The sequence below is a fragment of the Enhydra lutris genome, unplaced genomic scaffold (assembly GCF_002288905.1).
Source record: "Enhydra lutris kenyoni isolate GAN:26980312 unplaced genomic scaffold, ASM228890v2 scaffoldscaffold4, whole genome shotgun sequence".
Classification (NCBI taxonomy): Eukaryota; Metazoa; Chordata; class Mammalia; order Carnivora; family Mustelidae; genus Enhydra; species Enhydra lutris.
In genome coordinates, this window is record NW_019154088.1 from 24181400 (window position 1) to 24202918 (window position 21519).

Below are 21519 nucleotides of genomic sequence, written 5' to 3' on the forward strand. Positions count from 1 at the left end.
GAACTCACGACCCCAAGATCAAGAATGGTGTCCTCTACTGACTGAGCCAGCCAGGCGCCTCTCTGGTTTAATATCAAGAAAAAAAGACAACAACATGTTGCCAGTTTAGACCCAGCTCAGCATAACATTTGGTCCAAATTCCATATCCAAACTACTGAAAAAAAAAAAATTAGAGAAGACACATACGAAGACTTATGTCTATACAGTTAAAGAAAATAAAAAAACCAAACGAAGCTGATGCCACTGCAGCATTTCTTAGCACAATCCTTAGTGAAATGTATAAACACTACGTCTTTTCTTTCGTATTAACGTCTGAAAAGGAAAAGCAAAAAAACCTAAATGTCCATATACTGGAGAAAAAAAAAAAAAAAGCAGAGGTCCGGAATTCTTGTAAAAACTGCTGAGCAAACTCTTCCATTTCTCTCGAGAGGGTCATTGCCGCGACAGGGAGTGTCTCAACACTTGTGCTTCATGGCAAGCTAAGGAGAAAGAGGGATGGCAAAGTTAAGCATTGTTAGCACTGGGGAGAACTCACCGCGCTGCTCCCCTCCCCAAATCCATGATGAGAGGCAGCACCGAGGTTTTACTCGCTGTGGCGGATTGCCATATTATTCCCAGTGGCATCTAGTGGATGTGCAACATTTTCTCCAAGAGCCCACAGAGCACTGCCTCTGTTATTCCTCCTTAACAGTGGTTTCCTTGGTGTTCCGTGTCCTGCAGGGGGAGTGCGCTATGCGGCTTTCCCGCCCTCCACTGAAGGGGCAGCCAAGGGCACAGGCAGAAGGAGGGACTGACCTAGGAACAGGTAGGAGTAGAACCCAGGTCTCTGCGCTGCTGGGTTACTAGTTATTCAGAAAGACCAACACTCCTCAAATATAAGTATTTACTGGTATCTTATTAAGTATTAAAAATCAACTGTAGAAAAACAATTGGCATTAATCCACTCATTAATCCAGCCTGGACCTCCAACCAAGTTCAAAAGCTCTTGACGATGAAGCGGTGTTACTGACGAGATGCTGAACAAGAGACCGAAACCAGACCTCCATTTACCACTCCTCCTGCTGGTATTCGAGAAATAGTTGTCTTGCTGAAATGTTTGACCTTTATGATGGGAACGCTAATACCACTGTGTCATTCAGTAACTTCCCAAGCCCAGCTAGAGCCCATGATGATATACTGAAGGCAACACAGGCAGGTATGGAACGTTAAGTTAAATCTGACTTTGCTTTTCTTAGATCCTTTCCAAGGAGCCCATACCCTGAGATGACCCTGAAGGCAGAGCTGAGCCTGAACTGTAATTCCTCACGTGTCCAGCCTCTGGCATTAGGGAGGGGATTGGGACTGGGAGTAGGAGACAGGTTCTGCCACTCAGAATGGTTTGGAGCAAATAGCCGGTGGTTCTCTATGGGCAACAGCTCTGGAGAAAGCCTTGTCTGCTTCACGACCAAGTTCTTGGTCCTTAAAGAATGCTCCAGGGAGCCCTCTGATTCCACACAGTGGCAGTGGCCATCTTCTGGGCAGTGTCAATGACCCATCTCTCCTGTATAACCCAGGGCCTTCGGGTCCACCTTCCCTTTCCTTGATGTCTTCAAGAACAAAGTCAAGGGGCGCCTGGGTGGCTCAGTGGGTTAAGCCGCTGCCTTCGGCTCAGGTCATGATCTCAGAGTTCTGGGATCGAGCCCCGCATCGGGCTCTCTGCTCAGCAGGGAGCCTGCTTCCTCCTCTCTCTCTGCCTGCCTCTCTGCCTGCTTGTGATCTCTCTGTCAAATAAATAAATAAAATCTTTAAAAAAAAAAAAAAAAAAAAAAAAGAACAAAGTCAAACCCGGCGGCTGCCACCTCAGACCACCTGCGAGAGCAGCAGACACTTCCTCTGCAGCTGCGGCACCAAGCCAGGTCAGCACGGGATGGAGGGGGACGTGTGGACCTAACCCTCGGGCTGCTAAACTCAGCTCTCCTGGAAGAGCTCCCCATGCCTCTGCCTGGGGAAGGCAGCCTCAGTGAGACCTCTGCAGACCCTCTGCGGGGCGGACACCAGGACTGTCAGCTGTCGGACGGTGTGTGTGAGCGTGCTCCCTATGCTGCCGGGCTAAGCGCTGTGTATTTTTGCTCAGAAAGGTGGAGTGGCTAAGGACTCCTGACCCCGGAGAGTTTATGGTCCACAGACATGTGGGGTGTCTGACCTGTTCCAGGGCCCTGTCCCCCGCAGTCCCTCCACTGTAGGGACTCCACTTCTTGCTCCGTCTCCAGTTTTAATACATTATTCAGCAATGTGGACCATTCCAATCAACACAGAGCTGTTAAGTGTTGTGCATAATGAATACCCAACATAAATATTTGATCAGCGCTGCTGTCCTGTTATTCACGGAGCTGTTAACCTTCAGCTAATGGGCTCATGCCAATTCACCCACAGTCATTAATTTTCAACAACAACTGTACCACTGCTCGCACCAGGCCCTGGTTACTGCTACCGTGGGTCTTGGATGGCCCTGAACGGAGCCCCTGCCAGGTGGGGCCGTGGCCAGCTCAGCATCGCAGAAATATGATGGGACTGGATCCTTAATATTTAAAGTATCTTTGCAGAAAGTGGCATCATTTCCACGCTACCTAAGGTGTTTTTGTTTTTGCTGTTGTTTTTTAAAATTCTCTGGGAGTGAGAAGTTTTGGAATATGGAAGGCAGGGTGTTGCTGCTCCTCTTCTCCAAATTTGCTGCATGACCTTGAGCCCTAAACTCAGAACTGCTCCATACCTCCATCTTGTCATGTTTATAAATATCCTCTCTAACTCAAATGCTTATGGATCAGGTTAGATGTCAGAGTTCTTACAGAAGAGGAGATAAAAATTTCCTTCGGGTGTATTTTGTTTTCTTACTATCTCATGGAAAGCTTTCTCTTTCAAAGCTGTGTAAATGACTCCCTCTAAACAGTAATAAATTGTTACTCATATGGGGGGAATTTTAAGAGGCCTGGACTCTTGAGGTCCCTTCTGGTTCAGGGACCCACAGGAAGCGGGTGACTATAGTGGGGACAGAGGCAGCCACTCCCTGCTGGTGAGAGAAATGCCACTTACTCCCCTCTCCCCCTGCAAGCACGAGCTTGTACAGAACAGGGCAGCTCAGTGCTCCTTCCTCTGAGAACTGTCATCTGAGGCTGCCTGGGTGTGGGTGCTGCCTTCGCCTGTGGGCTCACTGCCTGGGGCGGGTGTCCGAGCACGGCATACACGGCAGCGTTCAGCTTTCTGGGGCAGTGGAGAGTGAGCAGGCCCATTCTGGGGTTGCGCTGTATTCCCTAAGGGCTGAGACCGGGCCAAGCCCACAGCTCAGGAAGGAACCATGCTTCCTCAAGGAGGCCGAATAGAGCTGGGGGAGAGGGGGTGCAGGAACATTTTCTATCTGCTCTCCTGGAGATGAGCACCCAGGTATCTTGGTGGTGGGGCTGTGTGAAGGTGGTCCACTCACTGATGTACCTGGGTCATTGCAGGAGTCCTGGGAAAAGTCAGAAAGATCCTTTTGACTGCAGTGTAGGAAAGTGTGCCATAGTCAATCGGGGAACACGGAGGAGCCATCCCCTGGTTTTGCTGTGGTCTGCGAAGGGTGCTGGCACATACCCCCTGTCTCAGCCCGGAAACACAGCCCACTATGAATCAACAAAGCTGCTTGTCTGGGGCGGGGGTGGAAAGCTGGCTTCTGCCTCTGAACGCTGTCCTCACCAGCAGGTCTGGTGGAGGCTTGGCTGGGGAAATGACACCTTCACGGTCAGGCCATGCCAGTGGGTTTAGATCTGGAGTCCTATAGTCCCTGGGAAAAAGCCACACCTTAACTAAAGAGGTCACTCTCCTTGTGAGAATGCTGCCAATGCTGGTGCTTCACAAGCATACATCCCAATTTTAGAAAACCACGTCTGGCCAGGACAGTGTCTAGCTCCTGCTCCCTCACATGCACTAATAGACACCAGCAACCCCTTCACCTCCCTCTTAGAACACCCACAGGCAGGGAAGCCAAAACCAGGGCAGACTGCCCCCCTCTACCCTCCATCTCTCCTGGAAATAGGCTGCTGGCTGGCACCAATCCTTCCAGAGGTCAAGGCCAGAGGCCCCTTGCCTCTGGTGGCCTAATCAGTTTCTGCTGACAGGCCCTGTTTCAAGGGTTGTTCTGTGTTTAGAAAGTATTGAATTTAGTAGAAGCCCTGCCCACCCCACTTTGGGGGGCACAAAATCTTCATCTCCAAGCCCTCCCCATCCCTTTGTTGGGGTCCTCAATCACATTTCTCCATCCACCTACAGTGCTCGTTGTAGGATGGTATAAGGCAGGTTCAACAGAATCATTTTCATGGAAATTATTATCGCCAGTATTAATTCAGACTTGTATATGTCGGGTATTGTGATCATAGATTTATAGGTTTGAATTCATTCAATTCTCTCAATGCCCTAGGAGACGCCAACTGTTATTAATTATCCTTATTTTACTGATGAGGAAACTGGGGCTTAGAGAAATTAGGCACTTGCCCAAGGTCACTGGGATGGTAAATCAAACACAAGATGCTAACCACACCAGACTGCCTTCCCACACACCCAGCACACTTGGCCACAACATCAGGGAAACAGGGCAACTGGGGCCAAGAATCATGGCCATCTGGTCAGGTTATCCACCCCAGTGTTTGTACAACCGCCTCCGAGGGGGACGCCCACATGGGTGATCTCCAGGTATTGTCTACTCCGCCTTAGGAAGAACGATTTCACAGACTTCCTTGGTAACCCAGCTCATGATCTCAATCATTCACCTAAAGTCTGGTTTTAGCAGAATCTTATCAGTGCACTGCTGAATGCTCTATTTTGTATGGCAAGGTTCAAACTGCCTGTACTATTACCCACCCCTCCAAGACTTGAAGATAATTAAAAAATAACTCCCTTTAGCCTTCCCTTCCCCAAATCAACACTTTGACTGTTTCTCCAGACTTCCACTACCGCCCCTCTGCCAATCACAACATTTGCTGTGGTTATAAATGAAGCCAGGGTAGGAATTCTAGTGTTCCCATCTCATCCTTATTTCTGTCTCACAAAGGCTGGAGAAGGAACCTTAAATATGTACCTTATGGAAATCTTAAGTCTGAGCTCCCTCTTTCCGTGACATGTGGTGAGCAAGGGTCTGCCCTCGAGCAGGGCCAACTGCGTTTTCAGCCAGATCTGGCCAGGTCTTCTCCAGGGAAGCCCACATGGGCCCTGGAGGCAGGGGTGTGATAAGACCCCAAGAGGACAGAGAGCTGATGACACAAGGAAACAGATCTGGGTAACAGGGGCAGGACAGGAAGGCAGGAAGCATCCCCTGGGGGTTCAGATCCACAGTTTGCCCTGGGAATGAACCCCTGGGAGAGGCCAGCTAGACTCAGCTAGGGGGACCTTTCTTGTCACTTTTCAGGTGGTTCTATTCTCGCTTCTTCAGCAGAGCTGGGATTTTCTGTTGAAGTAAGTTAACTTTTTCCCCAAAGGTCACCTGAAAAGCCTATCTGGAAGGCCGGATTGTGAGTCGGAGATGCCAACAGTTATCAGCAGGGGTTGTTCCTGGAAACCTAAATTCCAATCCCTAGCCAGACAACTGCCCTCTGACCTGAAGCACAAGATCAGTCGTAAATCGTCTTTATCACCTGACTAACAGGGCTGCTCTTTCCTTTGGTTTGCAACTGCCTCAGAGAGCTGGCTGCCAATAAAAACTACCCTTTCCCCTGCTGAAAGGCACATTCTTCGGGAGCGTGTGAAAGTGCACGTGTGTGCCTGTGGTCACGTGGGAAATGCCATGACCCGGATTCAGAGCAGGTAGGAGCCCTGTGGGCAGCTCTGCACGAGTCAGGGCAGCCCTGCACGAGTCAGGGCAGCCTTCGAGATCCAAGCCCTCTTGCAGAGGGGCAAGCAGCCCTGAGGTACCCTGGGTGTGGGGGACTAGAACTTGCTTTTTATACAGCGAAGAGATAAGAACAGGATGCTGGGCTCATGACTGTGACCGGAAAAGGATGGCAAGGAAAAGTACACAACGACAGACCCAAGTCCTTTTTCAAGCATTGGCCACAGGGGGAGGGATATTCGTGGATCTGACTTCTTCCACCCCCATTCTCTTCCCTGAAACTTGAGCCCTAAAATTCTGGGCAGGAACTAAGGATGGCCAGCATTTCCCAAAGATCCAGATCCATGGTCAGAGAGAGACATTAGCAAGGAAAGAAATGAAGAAATGGGTACATGAAGAAATATTTTATGATTCTGGTACTTACTAAGCAGCAGGATGTATTGGGGGGAGGGGAGGGCTTGATTTTATATCTTCCACTATGGGAAATGCACCGAAAAAAGTTTCTTGGAGCCAAAGCTCCCTGAGCTTCCAGAGTGGAGACCTCCGCGCCCCTGTGGGACCCACCTTGTGTGCAGTCTCCGCGAACTGCTGGGCGCTGTTCTTCATGTCTTCTGTCTTCTCCTCTGCTCGGCCTAACCGCTCCCCGCGCTCGTTCAAGGCCTGGCTGGCTTTCTGTACGGCGCTGGTCACGCTGTCGGCCGCCGAATGGAGGATGCTGTTTCCTGAAGAAGCATAGCAAGAGCATGAGGGGCTGCTGGGGCTGACCTCTGGCAACAGAGCCTGTGAGGGCTGGGCACCTGCAAGGGCAAGGGGGTTCCCTCCAGGGAAGCCTCGGGTACCTAGGAATCCGTCAACATTTCTTGGGAGCTTGTTTAACTGCGCATGTGTAGGAAGAGGACCCACAGCCTGCAGGACTCGGGCAAATGCCGATGGCTCTCTCACATCCCTTTCATTAACGTAGCCCTCACGACCATTCTCCTGCCATTGTGTCTGGGGAGGGTCCAAGGGACGGGCTATTTGGATTTAGGACTGGGCTTGCAAAAGCAAATGGAAATCCTGACAAATTTATACAATTAGGCAAGTTCAATGAGATATATTTGGGTCTTACGGACATATCCTCTTCACCTGAGGTTTAAGTGAAATCCCACCAGAAAAGGGGAGCAGAACTTTTTCTGAGAGAATGCTCTGTATTTCTTTTAACTCCTCCCTTCCATTTTACCTTGTCATCCTTAGAAGCATGGCTTCTTATGAGAAGCTGTGAATCGGTCTCAGAGTTCAGAGGAGATGTGCCAGCTCACAACCTTGAATCTTGAGCCATGGCTTGGTTGGCTGGGCCCTCTTGGCTCTGATCTCCAGTTTATGAAATATGGGGCCTCAAAACTGCACTTAGCCAGGAGGTAGAAAATGGTGACAGAAACCAGCCTTAGAAGGAACTGAGCATTTCCAGATTCACGAGAATATTGAAAACCACCACATTTCAAAGGATTGTGTATCCCTGACATCCCATTTGCCAGGATGGAAATACAGAATTCAACAGTGGAGGCATAACCCACTGAGAACAAGCAACTTGCAAAATTATAACCCAAGAAAATTTATAGCTCTATTTTGTTAACATTGAGTGAAAGATAGTTAATAGCATTTTAGGTAATAGCCTTACGTCTTTGAATAAGTTTATTACATCATTTAACTTTGTACTTGAGATGGATGTATCTAGCCATAGACAGCTTTTAATAGAAATGTAATTTCCCTTGGTTTCAGCTTGTAAAGGCTTCTTAATTTCTCCTCTGTGGGAAAAGTCTGTGGTTTGTGGAACAGAATCTCAGGCAAAGAAAGTGCCTGGTGCCTACAAAGGACTTGTAAATTGTTTCCCATTTTTCTTCTTTAGGAATAGATTTTTTTTTTTTAAAGATTTTATTTATTTATCTGACAGAGAAAGATCACAAGCGGGCAGAGAGGCAGGTAGAGAGAGAGGAGGAAGCAGGCTCCCTGCTGAGCAGAGAGCCCGATGCGGGGCTCGATCCCAGGATCCTGAGATCATGACCTGAGCCGAAGGCAGCGGCTTAACCCACTGAGCCACCCAGGCGCCCCTAGGAATAGATTTTAAGGGCTTCTACTATGTGCTAAGGGGAGGAGAATGGGGGTAACTTAGTATTACTCAGTTGTATTAAGCACTGCATGAGCCAAGATAAATCAACACAGATTAATGGGAACTAACAGAGATGAGGCTCTGGAGGAAACTGGTTGAATATAAGGATTGAATGGAAGGTCTAGGTCTTTAGAACAGATGGAGGAGGAGGAGAAATCTTGGCCCCACTCTTTTTTCACATCATATTCATGACTATGATGATAGCCCATGTTAGACCATTCCCTAAGATGTGAATAGCATTTTGCAATCTTAAGCACCTTGACAAATATCTCATTTGACTGTCACACAAATTCTTCTGAGAAGACTGAGACTAGTTAAGGTTAAGTGGCTTGCACAAGATCATATCCCTAAGGAAGTGGCATGGGCAGCACTGGAACCTGATTTTCCAATGACTTTTCTTTATTCTGTAGCTTTCTCTTTGCAGGTATGGTGTAGGTTGTGGGAAGCAAGACAAGAAGACAGAATTGTGAGCAGACTAGTGGAGACAGATTTGACAGGTTGTTTCCCAAGGTAATGTCTGACTATTTCTGTCCTTAAGGTATTCCTCTTGGTCAATGAAGAGTTAGTACCCATGCCATATTGTAAGTCAAGTGGTCTTGGGAAGAAAGAGGCCAGTGGGATGGAATGGGAAGATGGAAAGGACTGGAAGGGGCAAAGGAGTGGTCGGAACACACTAAAATTTTCTCCCTTTCATGCTTCCTTTCACATACCCACAGCTTAGCCACCAGAGGCTAGGGAAAATATGGGGCAGGGAATTTGCGACTTCACAGCCAGGAATAGCTGTATTAAACGAAGGGATTTTAGAATAAGCTACCATAAAATTAGAAGGGTATGTAACTAGGACTTGTCTTTTCCCATCGAAATTAACCCTCATGTCCTCCAAGTTAGACACCTCTGTGTTTTTGGAATAAGCCATATTGTTTCTTGTCATGACTTCCTGAATCTTGTACAAGATATCAGGTAACACTGCATCCAGTTTTATATGATACTGTTTAGCCAATGGGCATTATTACTAAGAGAGAACCAAATGCTGTCTTCAGTATTCGAAGATGACACTGATTACCACAATCAATAGAAAACCCACCTCCAGTTATTTTCAGACATGAGGATGGATTTGAACAAATCCCAGGGCCTTGGTTGAAATGACCTCTCTCTCTTGGTTTCAATTCTAACCAATTTCAGGCTCAGTGAATAAAGTCTTATCACCTTTGTCAAGCTTCAGGTCAACTCCACACCCTCCTTCCCCTCAACTCTGTAAGACCTGTCTATATCCTTCGTAGGCACTTACTCAAGGACATTCATAGGCAACTTTTCTACCTCATTTCTTCACCGGTAGATGATAAATTCCCCAAGGCCACCATTTCATTATATTGGCCATTCCCTAAATCTTGAATCTTCCTCCTCTTTACTCAGGTCTCTTGCTTGCTTACTTCCTTCTCTCTGAGATCTTGCTAAAGCTGCAGTTCCGGGCTTCTATCCTTGACCCTCTTCTCTCTCTCATCTATAGACTCTCCATAGATCAATTTACTCAACTCATGGCATGACTGAATTCCATCTTTCACTAGGTTGTGCTGCTAAGGTCTGGCCCTGTATGTTTTCTTACTTGACAACTCCAGTGACCCAAGGTCACCTGGAATTCATTATGTCTAAACCTGACCCCACTGTCTTTCCCTTCATGCCTGCTTTTCCTTTGGGGTCCCCAGCTCAGTGAACAACCCACACTATCTGCCCAGTTCCTCAATTCAGAAATCTGGTGGTCCAGTCTATATCCTCCCTTTTACCCCGTAGAGCTAAAGCTCTCCTTTTACATAGCTCTCTACTTTGTTCTCTTCACCATCTTCACTGTTTCTGCATTGACCTAGTTCCTCCTACTCTCAGAGTTCTAGCAATAGCCTTTTGTCTAGCTGTCTCCATACCTTTTTTTTGGGTTCATCTTCCACACTTTCATACTAAACTTTTAAAAAGGTGAATCTGTTACCATCTCCCCACTCAAAAGATAAAACTGAGACTTTTTTTTTTTTTAAATTGAGACTTCTGCCTTGCTTTTCTCTCAGCTCATCTTTTATGCCTTGTCAAATTACCTATATTTGTACAGATGTGTCAGGTTTCTTTTACTTATATGCCTTTACATTGTTATCTCTGCCTGGAACCCTGCTTCTCATCTTAGCCTTCCTAAAGTGGCTCCATCAGTACCCTTCAAACTCCCTCTTAGGGAACCTTGTCATGTCTAGCCCACCCTATAGCCTGGCTGCTGCTAACACACACATTATCTTGTGTCTATTTCAAATGGTGCACCTACAGGGCGCCTGGGTGGCACAGTTGGTTAAGCAACTGATTCTTGATTTTGGCCTAGGTCATGAGCTCGGGGTTATGAGATTGAGTCCCTCACTGGGCTCCATGCTCCGTGGGAAATCTGCTTGAGGTCTCTCCCTCCTTCTCCTTCTGCCCCTCCCCATGCACATACACTCTAAAATAAATAAAAATCTAAAAAAAAAAAAATCTTATAATGGTGCATTGACTTCATGCATGTAATGTTGGCTATCTAGGGTAAACTTCTTGAGGGCAGGGACCATGTCTTTTTCATTTCTGTATTCCTGATCCATGGCACAAAGCAGATCATAAATGTTGGTTGAGAGGTAGGAGGTATGTATCATCCTTTCTATGATTTCTTCATGGCTTGGCAGTGGGTTGGACATATAACTGATGCTGTCACAAGATCTGACAAGTTACTAAAATTCTAAACTTGCCAAGTGACTAAGGGATCAGTTTGTGTCTAATGGAGTTAACTATCTCGTTTAGCAATTGTGCCAGGAATTCAGTGGAGTTAAATAAAAAACAAAATGTAGGGGCGCCTGGGTAGCACAGCTGGTTAAGTGACAGGCTCTTAGTTTTGGTTCAGGTCATGATCTCAGGGTTGTGAGACTGGGCCCCATGTCAGGCTCTGTGCTCTGCTTGGAGTCTGCTTCAAATTCTTTCTCCCTCTCCCTCTGCCCCTCCTGCTCGTGCTCTTTCTCTCTCTCTCTCCCTTAAGTAAATAAATAAATCTTAAAAAACAAAAACAAAACAAAAAAACCCCAAAATGTAAAAAGGGGAATGCATTTGCTATAGTAAAAGGCAAGGGGAGAAGTTGGTAAAGAATGTTGTTACTAGCCTTAAAACAAACTGTAAGTTATAAAAATAACTGACATTAAATAGCTTAATAAATAAATCCAATGTAAAAATAACAGTTTCCTGAACAGTTGCTATGTTTTAGGCACTTACTAAGCCTGCCTCTCACAACCACCTTACGTGATGGGCATTACACGGTCCCACTTCTATCAATGGGAGCACCAACATCAAGAGAGAGGCTTAGCAATGTGCCAAGGATCATGCAGTAAAGAAATAGCACAGCTAAATTTTGAACCCAGGAAGCCCACCTCCAGAGCCAGTTCTCTTCCTCATTGTGTTAAATGGGTTCTCCATAGGAATTTTCTTATATGAGATTAATGACACAATCTGTATTAACTGTGTGGAAGAAGACCTCAGGGCAGTAGTTCCTCAGTCATCCCTTAAAAATCACAATACAAAACAAAATATCCTCTCATTAGAAGTTAAAAAAACTTACTGTAGAAAATTTAGAATATACGTTACTATAAAAAAGTGATAAAATCTGCAATAGTCAATTGCTTAGAGATAAGAACAATTGATATTTATGGTACATTTTATTCTAGTAATTTTTCTGTATATGCTTTTCTAAAACATGGCGGAGACCACACCATATACATTTAGTCCACATTGTATTGTGGACACCACACCATGTCATAAAAAAAATTCTTCAAAAATACTATTGTATTCTGTAATTTATTTGACTCTTTCCCTGTGAATACTGGGTGTTTCTGAAAGTTTTGCTTTTTGAAATGAGGTGGCAGTTACCTTATTGCATTTACAGACATACACACATAAAGACACGATCTTTATCCACATCTCTGACAATTCCTAGAAATGAAATTGTTGATTCAAAAAACATACACTTTTTTGAGGCTCTCGATGCATGAGGAAAATTGCTTCCCTGAAAGATTCACTCAACTTTCAACACCATTCACAGAAGAGCACACTATGCACCAGGCACGGTTATATTGACAAAAATGGCAGAATGACTTTGAGGGAGAGATTTAACTTCTCTGATCTTCAGTTTTCTCATCGGTCAAATGAGGGTCATGCCATCCAGCTGATGTGGCTGTTGTGGAAATGAAGGCGAAGAGATATGCCAAGTCCTGTAGGTGGTCAGTGGACGTGAGCCTCTCCACCTCCCTCAGACCACATCTGCCCTCTAGGAACTTTGGAAAAATGGCACAATCCCACCCAATTCTATTGCGTGTCTCTCTCTTGTCTATCCTCTTGTGGGGCTAAGTGTCTTGAGGCTTAAAGAAGACACTTCTTAGATATCTTTGTATACCTGCGGTGCCTAGCTCAGAGTATTGCTCAGAGAGGCAGCTGAGCACAAACTCACTGTATCAAGGCATGCTTTACTCAAAAGTTGGGGCCCATCATGTTGTGTTGAGTTAAATCTGGAAATACAATAGTCTCCCAAGGCAGATAGAACAATAATTCTCTCTAAATAGACAGGAAGTGTATTAATACCCAAATGTATTCAAGTAGTCTGAGAAGAGCCTGTCAACCCCAGCAAAGAAAGTCAACCGCCTTTTGAATTATAGTCTCTGGAGAGTAGAGACCAGTCTTACTTTATTGTTGTTGCATTTACATCAGTTCCACTCGATATGTGCTTTTAAAAAATAGATATATGCTGGCATCTCTCTCTCTCTTTTTTTTATGTTGGCATCTTCTATGTGAAGTGATTGAGTAGACTTTAAAAGCTGTAACTTTGAGATAAAGCAGTAACACTGCATTCAGTCACTGTTTGAAAACATAATTAAAATGAATTTCAGTGTATAGGAAAACAAGGGGAAAAAAATAAGGTGTATTGAAAAGCAACAACAGAAGAGAAAGAGGAGGGGAAAGATTTTCAAAAGCACACAGAACACACCAACAGCTCAAATATCAACCTAATTTCCTAAAATTCATGTTGTATCTTGATAATCAAAATTCCTCATTCAATAGCTAGGAAAGCGGCAACTTCAAGAATTTTCACCAGCTACCTCCTCTACCAAATATCTATATCCATATCTATCTATACTTTATATCTGTATCTGTAAAGATGATATATATAGATATGTATATTTGAAATGTAAAATACTCATCTTATTTGGAAAAAAGCAGGAAAATCACCTAAAAAAACAAGTGATCAATAAATATATGCCAATCTATACTCAGTTCCGAGTAAACTTGTTCATCTCAAAGCACTGTTTCAAAACTGAATTGTTTTGGGGGTGCCTGGGTGGCTCAGTCAGTTGAGCGTCCAACTCTTAGTTTCAGCTCAGGTCATGATCTCAGGATCCTGGGATCAAGCCCCATGTCAGGCTCCCTACTCAGCATGGATTCTGCTTGTCTCCCTCTCTCTCTGCCCCGCCTCCCACTCTCTCTCTAAAATAAAAGTAAATAAAATCTTTTTTTTTTTTTTTTAAAGGAATAGTTTTAATAGTTTTGCTTGGACTACTTCTACTCTATAGTCAATTTACCTAGGGAGGAAGAACTGTACAATAATGCACCATGGATCCAAACTAACTTAAAGGAAAACCAATTATAGAAAAAAAAAAATAACATGGATACAATAAACTCACAAAAATTGTCAGGGAGCTCTATTATATTAAATCTGTTAATAGGCAAGGAACACTGGTTACCCTCATAGTGTCTGTCCACAGTGTTTAGTAATAATTTATTCACTGAGTAGCTTAAATAGTCCCTATTCTATTCTTGCTATGGTATAACTATTTTTTAGCAAAGCTATTTTCATGACTGGACATAAAGAACACTTAAGTCTGGTCCAGTATTAGTGACATTCAAATGAACTCTCATGGTCACAATTCTATGGGATTCACCCAAGACGACTTTTCCTTTCCTTTGTTTTGTTTCCAGTCTTCACAGCTCAGGGTCTTTACCACTAGAGGACGTATCAGCAAAAGAAAAGTCACGTGGAAACTAGGTTGCCAGGTCCCTTCTCAGATCTAAAGCCACCTTGAACTCTCAGGAGAGTCCCTTCCTGAGAGGAGGGTGCACCTCCATCCCCACTTGCAGTAATTGACCTTACCTGACCGTGATGCTTCCTAGGAGCTTCAGTTTAGGATTGTGACTGGCGCTAAACGGTTTAGAAATGAACATAATTTAAATAATAATGATGATACTAACTTCTCCAAACAGAGTAATTAAATGCAAAGGCCTACCCAGTGAAACAAGTTGGTTCTTAATTCACAGACTCCATTAATTATCTGTGAGTTCGGGTAAATTACGAAGCTCCTTCTCTTTACATTGACTAATCAATACTAACCACACTGCTGCATCTCAATGTTGGGCCACCTTCTAGGATCCCCTAATGGAGATTTTTCCAAAGGTTAAATTTCATTTGTATTTTGTGGAAACGACTAATCGACAAGTTCTGTTACAAATTCAGGCTACTTTATGTAAAACCTTGCTAAAAGGAAGAGTCCTTAACCCATGCTGGGCAAAGATGCGAGGGCCTATCAGTCACTCACAGCAACAGCTACCATTCACTGAATGTCTCCTATGTGTGGGTGCTGTGGTTAATTGTCAAGGTCCTCAACAGAATATTTTCTATTTTACAGCTCAGGGAGGTGGAGTAGCTTACCCAAGATCACCCAGATCTCGACCCCAAAACTTGAAAAAAAAATTATTTTAAAGAATTGTATATATATTTCAAGTATACAATATGACAATCTGATATACACAATGAAATGATCACTACAGTCAAGCTAATTAACATATCCATCTCAGATTTTTTTCTTCTTTTTTGGTGATTGCACCTGCAATCCACTTTTAGCAAATTTCTAGTATTCAATACAGCATTATTAACTATGGTCATCATGCTGTGCATTAGCTCTCTAGACTTATCTATCCTATAGAGCTTCACTTTTGTATCCGGGGACCAATATCTCTCTGTTTCCCTCACCTCCCGGCCTGGGCAAGCGAGACACAGAAAGAAACAAACTGCATGAGCTCGCTTATATAGGGAAGCTAAAAAAGTCAAGTACGTAGAAGCTGAGAGTTGATCCCAAAGCTTTTGATGACTATGTCAGCATTTCCCAAAGTGGTTCTGTGGTTTAAAAGAATGCACATAGAAAACTCCACTCTATGGTAAAAATGACTTTATGAAGTGCCGATCTAGCTGGTTCCTTTATTGCAGAACTTTGAAAAACCTTTAATATGCTAATGTAAATTGTGAATCAGGAGGAGGTAGGGAGGGAGCAGAAGAGATCTGCCAGCAGAATTTCTGAAAGATACTTATTCACAGGGTCCTTTTGCATAGATTATTTTAGAAGGGTGGATTTCTGCAGAATCTGCTTTGGGAAATGCAACAATAAACTATATTGACTCCTAAGTTAAAGGAGGAAAAATAAATCCAGGCTGTCTTCATCAATTCCGTAACAGATAGACAAGTCATGTAATTACGTTAAAAAGGCGTGCTTTCTAGAGAGAGCAGAACAGATATAGCACGCTGAATGGCAGTTCCAGAATTATCTTTTGTCTCAAGTTGGTGGCTAATTTCAGGGACCATGAAACTTGTTTGTTGCCTGCAGCTGGATGACAAAGAAAAATGGACTCAGTGCTCAAGAATACTTTGTAAACCCATAAACTCAAAAGCCTACCTGAAGGAGACCTTGGAGTTATCTATTACTGGCATTACTAAAGGAACAAGAATGGATCCTTTTATCAGGTGAATTTCTTCTGTTGGAGATGTAAAGGTCATTTAGTAGAACCCTGGCCTGTGCCCAAGTCACAGTCATGCCCCATAGCTAAGGACCCAGGAGAAAGCCCAATGCCCTCTCCCTGTCCTTTGGAGTGATGGCTAGAAGCTCACAGTCTCCTCCCAGTGCTTTATTCCAACATTCCCAATGGCAAGAGTCAAATACCTAGGGTTTTATTCAAGTTCCTTTTAGCCCTTAAACTCAAGATATGTAGAGAAATTCACCAGTCCTTTAAATATTCATTCAAACGTGGTCCTTATAGGGATTAAGGAGGGCACTTGCTGTGTGTTGTATGTAAGTGATGAATCACTAAATTCTAACACCTGAAACTACTCTTACACTATATGTTAACTAACCAGAATTTAAATAAAAACTTGAAACAACGACAAAATAAATTTGGTCCTTATGAACATGTCCTTATAAGAGTTATAGGGCATCAGGAGAATGATTTTAAGAACAAATTCTTTTGCTTCGGTTTTGTTCAGAGAATATCGGACTCTCAGAAAAGTGGCTGGAACGTAACTTCAAAGAGGGAATCCTTGTTCTGAGGTTAAAAAAAAACCTAAAGTGGCTCTAAATTTGATAAAATGGATTATGTTCATTCTGTCTTTGCTACCTATGGCAATAAACCAGCTAGGATCTATAGCGGACTGCTTTTGTTAGAGTTGGAAGCCAGTGTCTTTTACTTGGATAACTACAATTTCAAGTCCTGATAGACACAATCTGAAAACCCTCTATAGTGCTACTGGTGAAACTAATTCTTTTCAACATGTGGAATCTGCTGCTTACTTCCTGGGTGACCTTGAACTAATAACTTACCCTCTGTGCTTCAGTCTGTTTCCTTACCTGTCATGGGGGTTGGTCTATTATCTACCTTATAGGGTTGCTGTGAGGAATAAATGAGGTCATGTACAAAGGGGGCACTTAGAACTGTGTCTGGCATGTAGTAGACAGCGAACTTTAACCACTACTGAAGAGAGAAACTTCAGGTATCTGGCACTAAAGTGTCTCTAGCTTGCCTTTCTTCCACTATTCGTCCACCATGAACATCCTTGAAGGAACAATCTAGCCTATTGTCAGCCTTGTACTTCCCAATCACCAAGGACTTCCAGAAAAGTAGCTTCCAGCTAACTGTCCTAACACCGCTCACTTGTTCAATAGCCTACCAAGTCCATTGCCTATTTTAAGTTTCCTCCACTTGGCCACTACACCACAAGGTGACTGACTACTTCTTTTTATAAGCTGCTCTTTCTCTGGGCTTCTATACCAGACTATTTCTTAATGCCCCCCAGCCCCCACACCAATTACTCCCTGTGAGTTGTGTTCCTTGCTTGGTTAGGGGTATGAGGGAAGAAGGTACTAGCTCTGTGGCCTCAGGTAAATTACTTAGTCTCAATGGGCCTATCTTTTCTCATTGGCACAGTGGTGATACAAAGAGTGCTTATTTTTCCTAGAGACTGTTGTGAAAATTTAATATATACTTAGCATAGTGTTAGTAATGCAGTATGAGCTTAACACACACTGTTATTGGTAATATCTGATTCACTCAACATATTTAATGTTGAATAAACATGGGCCAGATACTGTCTATACATGCTGCTTCTCAAATTCTACCTTAAATCAGCCCATTCTTTGCCTTCCCACACTCCATCTGACCTTCTCCTCCTGAATTCACTGTATTAGTTCCTGGCCCTTCTGTCCACCCAGTATCCTATGCTCAATCACCTTTAAGTCCAACCTTCTGTCACATCCCACACACAAGTGTCCACGCAGCCCAGGGCGTTTACCTCAGCAAGGGCTCTCCACTCAGCTCTCCACTCTATTCCAGTCCCCACCAGGCCTTATTGGACCATGCAGTAGCCTGGGTGGTTTTGCGACCACTGGTCTGTCAGTTTTCTAACACATCATCCTCTTTGCTTGTTATTGACCTGATCACACCCACTCCTTGCTGTAATGCTTTGTGGGCTCATCCATAGTACAATACTATCAACTCAAGTTGATAGTACAAGATTGATAGTACAACTCATAGTACAATACTATCAACTCAAGAGGGGCCCTCCTGATCCTGTGCCAAGCCATTCACTTGGCATCTGCCACTCCCAGAGTCCAATTTCTATCCACTGCCTCATTGTTTCTTGACAGATTTTAGAAATACATTAAAATTTTATCAGTTTTTTACTATAGGTAAAGTAGAATATATCATAAATGAGTTTGGAAGAAAAAATCAATGTGAATAAAAAGCTTACTAAGGAACATCATGTCTAGCTCTGTCCATAAGGGTGTCCAAACACTAGCATGCAACATTTGTACTCAAATGCAAACCCAGCACTTAGATTTTCGTGTCTAACGCTGTTTTCTTGTAGAAGAAAGCCAAGTTATTTGCAATATAGTGGATTTCATGCCTTGGGGCAAAGAAAACTTGGATAGGCTTGAAGCATTGCCAGATAACAAGGATACCTTCAAAGATGGTAGGGTTAGCGCTAAAAAAAAAAAAAAAAAAAAAGTTCAGAGCAGGTCCTAAAAATATATAAATAAATAAATAAAGCAGGTCCTACTGGACAAGTTGTGACATTTGGAACATCAACAGTAATGAAACTTTTAACAATGAGGATGATATAATACTTTCATATAACTTTGTGGAAACCATAACTTATTAATATTCATATAAAATGTATAAAAATGAAGTTGAAATACAAAAAAATGTTGACTGTAGTTGGATGCTTAATTTATGGTTCTGATTCCAGGAATAGGCATAGGCCTTTGTACCCTCTGGTTACTCAACCTGTGATGCCTTTTTCCTCCCTAACCAACTAGTAATTCATACTCATCAGAGATCACTCCACCTTTCCCAGATTATCTGCTGCTTTGTTTATTCACTGAAATGTTTTCTTGCCACCTATTTTTTTTTGCAACAGGCACAGCAGCAGGCAGGGAACAGAGTAGCAGACATGTTCTGTCCCCCATGCGGCCACCTACCCGATCCTGACCCTATGCCAGGCAAAGAGCTTATCATCTAGAAACAAGAGGCAGATTATGTATAGGTTCTGTATAGGTTCAAACAATATGTATATAAGGTATCTATGTTACGTGCACACACACACAATTTAAAAATTTCTGGGCAGTTACCAAATGATGTGCTATGCTAGTGAAATCAAGGGGAGGGGGACTGACTCAGCATCAGTGGGGAGATCTGTCTAAGGAGGCAATGTTTAAGCTGGGGTGTGAAGAGACAAGCTGGGGCAAAGTCCATGTGCAAAGCCTTCTTTGGAAAGAGGAAAGAGGAAAGGAAAGAGGAAAGAGGAAAAAACTTCTGTCCCTGGGAATCAAATGTGTGACTACAGAAGGGGGAGGGTAGAGTGAGAAGAGACTAGAGGGAGAAGCAGGTGCAACCAGAAGTCACTGAAGCATCTTTTTAAAATTTTTTGACGATTTTATTTACTTATTTGAGAGAGAGCTCTCAAAGAGGAGGGGAGGAGCAGAGGGAGAGGGACAAACAGATTCCATGCTGAATATGGAGCCTAACACGGGGCTCCATCCTAAGACCCTGAGATCATGACCTGAGCCAAACCCAAGAGTTGGATGCTTCACCAACTAGCCAGCCAGATGCCCCACCACTGCAGCATTTTAAAGTAAGAGTCACCTGGACTGAGATCATTTTTGAAATTCTTACTCTGGCTATTGTTTGGGAACAGAAGCAAGAGGGAAAAGAGAATGAGCAGTTGAGAAGCTATTGCAGTAACCCAAGTAAAAGATAATGGTGGCTTTTACTAGAATGATGTCAGCAGAGATGAGAGAAGTGGAAAGATTTAAGATCTATACCGATGCCTGAATATAGGAGATGAAGGAAAAGGAAGAAGAGTGAGCTAATCCCAGGCTTTTGACTTGAGCACAAGGGCAAACAGCGGTGCAATTTACAAGACAGAGAAATCTGTCAGAAGAACAAACTTCGTTTGAGGGTGGGCAGACATGAGAATCAAGTATATCATTTTGGAGAGTGTTATGCTTAAGTGGCCTGTGAGACATCCAAGGGAAGTCAATAAGGCAAACAGGTATTTCAGCATGAAGTTCTGCAGATAAGTCTTGGATGGAGATAAAATTTCTAAGTCATTGGCATAGAAAGAGAATGGCAATGGGTAAGCTTACCTTAGAAGCAATGTTAAAGAGAGAGAGGAAAAGGGTTTGCAGATTCTACCTATAGCCTAAACTAAACATAAAGGTGCCTTACAAAGGACACTGAGGTGAGATGGCCCGAGAGCAGAAAAACCAAGGCGAATTTGGCACAGTGGAAATTAAGTCAGGCCAATACATCAGAAAGGTGGCTCCAAGGATCCCAAGATTATTCACTGGGAAAAGAAGAGTCTTCATCTATGGGGACTGGGAAAACTGGATGTCCACATGTGAAAGAATGACATTAGACCCTACCTCACACCATACAATTTAAATTCAAAATGGATCAAAAACCTAAACACAAGAGCTAAACTATAAATCTCCTAGAGAGGGGTGCCTGGGTGGCTCAGTGGGTTAAAGCCTCTGCCTTCGGCTCAGGTCCTGATCTCAGGGTCCTGGGATCGAGCCCCGCATGGGGCTCTCTGCTCAGCAGGGAGCCTGCTTCTTCCCCCTCTCTCTGCCTGCCTCTCTGCCTACTTGTGATCTCTCTCTATCAAATAAATAAATAAAATATTAAAAAAAAAATCTCCTAGAGAAAACACAGGCATAAATTACGACCTTAGATTAGGCAATGGTTTCTTAGATGTAACACTGAAATCACAAGCAACAAGAGTAGATAAGTTGGACTTCATTAAGATTCAAAAGAAGGTTGTGCTCCCTACTCCATGCTTCCCTAGCACTTTGTTCATGTCTCTATTCCTATATTAACACATTATAATTACTGACTTAACGGTCTGTTTAATCAAGAAGAATTTTAATTTCTTACATATCCTTGACTGTCTCCTCCCCATTTCTATACTTGGTGCTGAGGAGAGTACCAGACCCATATACCATATCTATTATGTGGCTAGATAGAGCTACTGTATGAAAACAAACACATTGTTATAAATAGGAAATAAGAATATAAAAGGTGGAAAATATGGAGAAAACTCATCAAGGAGAAAGAGCGCACCAAGGTTAATTTATTAACATGGGATGGAAAATTAAATGATTTTGAGTTAAGACAATAAAAGAATGTTTTGAGGCTCTAAGAGTAAAGAATGAGGTCTGAGTTTGAATATCCTTCACAGTTAGCAAAAATCAATTTATAGTGCTCTTTAAGAAAATATATATGCTACATTAGTGTGTGTCCAGCCCAAATTGGTCCTTAGAGATGTTTTACTTCTAATTCAAACTGCGTCTCAAACCTATTGTTAAGTGATTAGGCTCTTTGGGAATTTAGCATAACCTCCTCACATAAAACATGCAAATATCCCACTGCCTTATATTGGAAAACAACTTAGGGATCATCTAATTCCCTGGAAAGAAAAGTGTGGTCGGAGGGTCAAGTGAAAGGAATTGCCTAATGTTACATCCCAGTGATAGCACAGCTGGCCCTGGAAGTCACTTTTGTGGACTTGAAGCTCAGTGAGGTTTTAACTGTCTTTACCATTTAAGAAACACATGTAGAAACTAAGAATCTCATAACTGAACTCTTTAAAACAATCCACACTGTCCCCTTTGGAAAGCGTTACCCT

General features: G+C 43.4%; 1 protein-coding gene across 1 annotated transcript in view; it reads right to left on the bottom strand.

Moving 5' to 3' along the window:
- Positions 1-357: 357 nt before the first annotated feature.
- LOC111140633 (syntaxin binding protein 6) overlaps positions 358-21519 on the bottom strand; it is a 251147-nt gene continuing 229985 nt past the window's right edge. The window contains exons 5-6 of the mRNA XM_022492830.1: positions 6398-6555; positions 358-479 (exon numbers count right to left, since the gene is read on the bottom strand). Coding sequence (XP_022348538.1) covers positions 456-479; positions 6398-6555 — 182 coding nt within the window. The 3' untranslated portion in view covers positions 358-455. The remainder of the gene's footprint in view (positions 480-6397; positions 6556-21519) is intronic.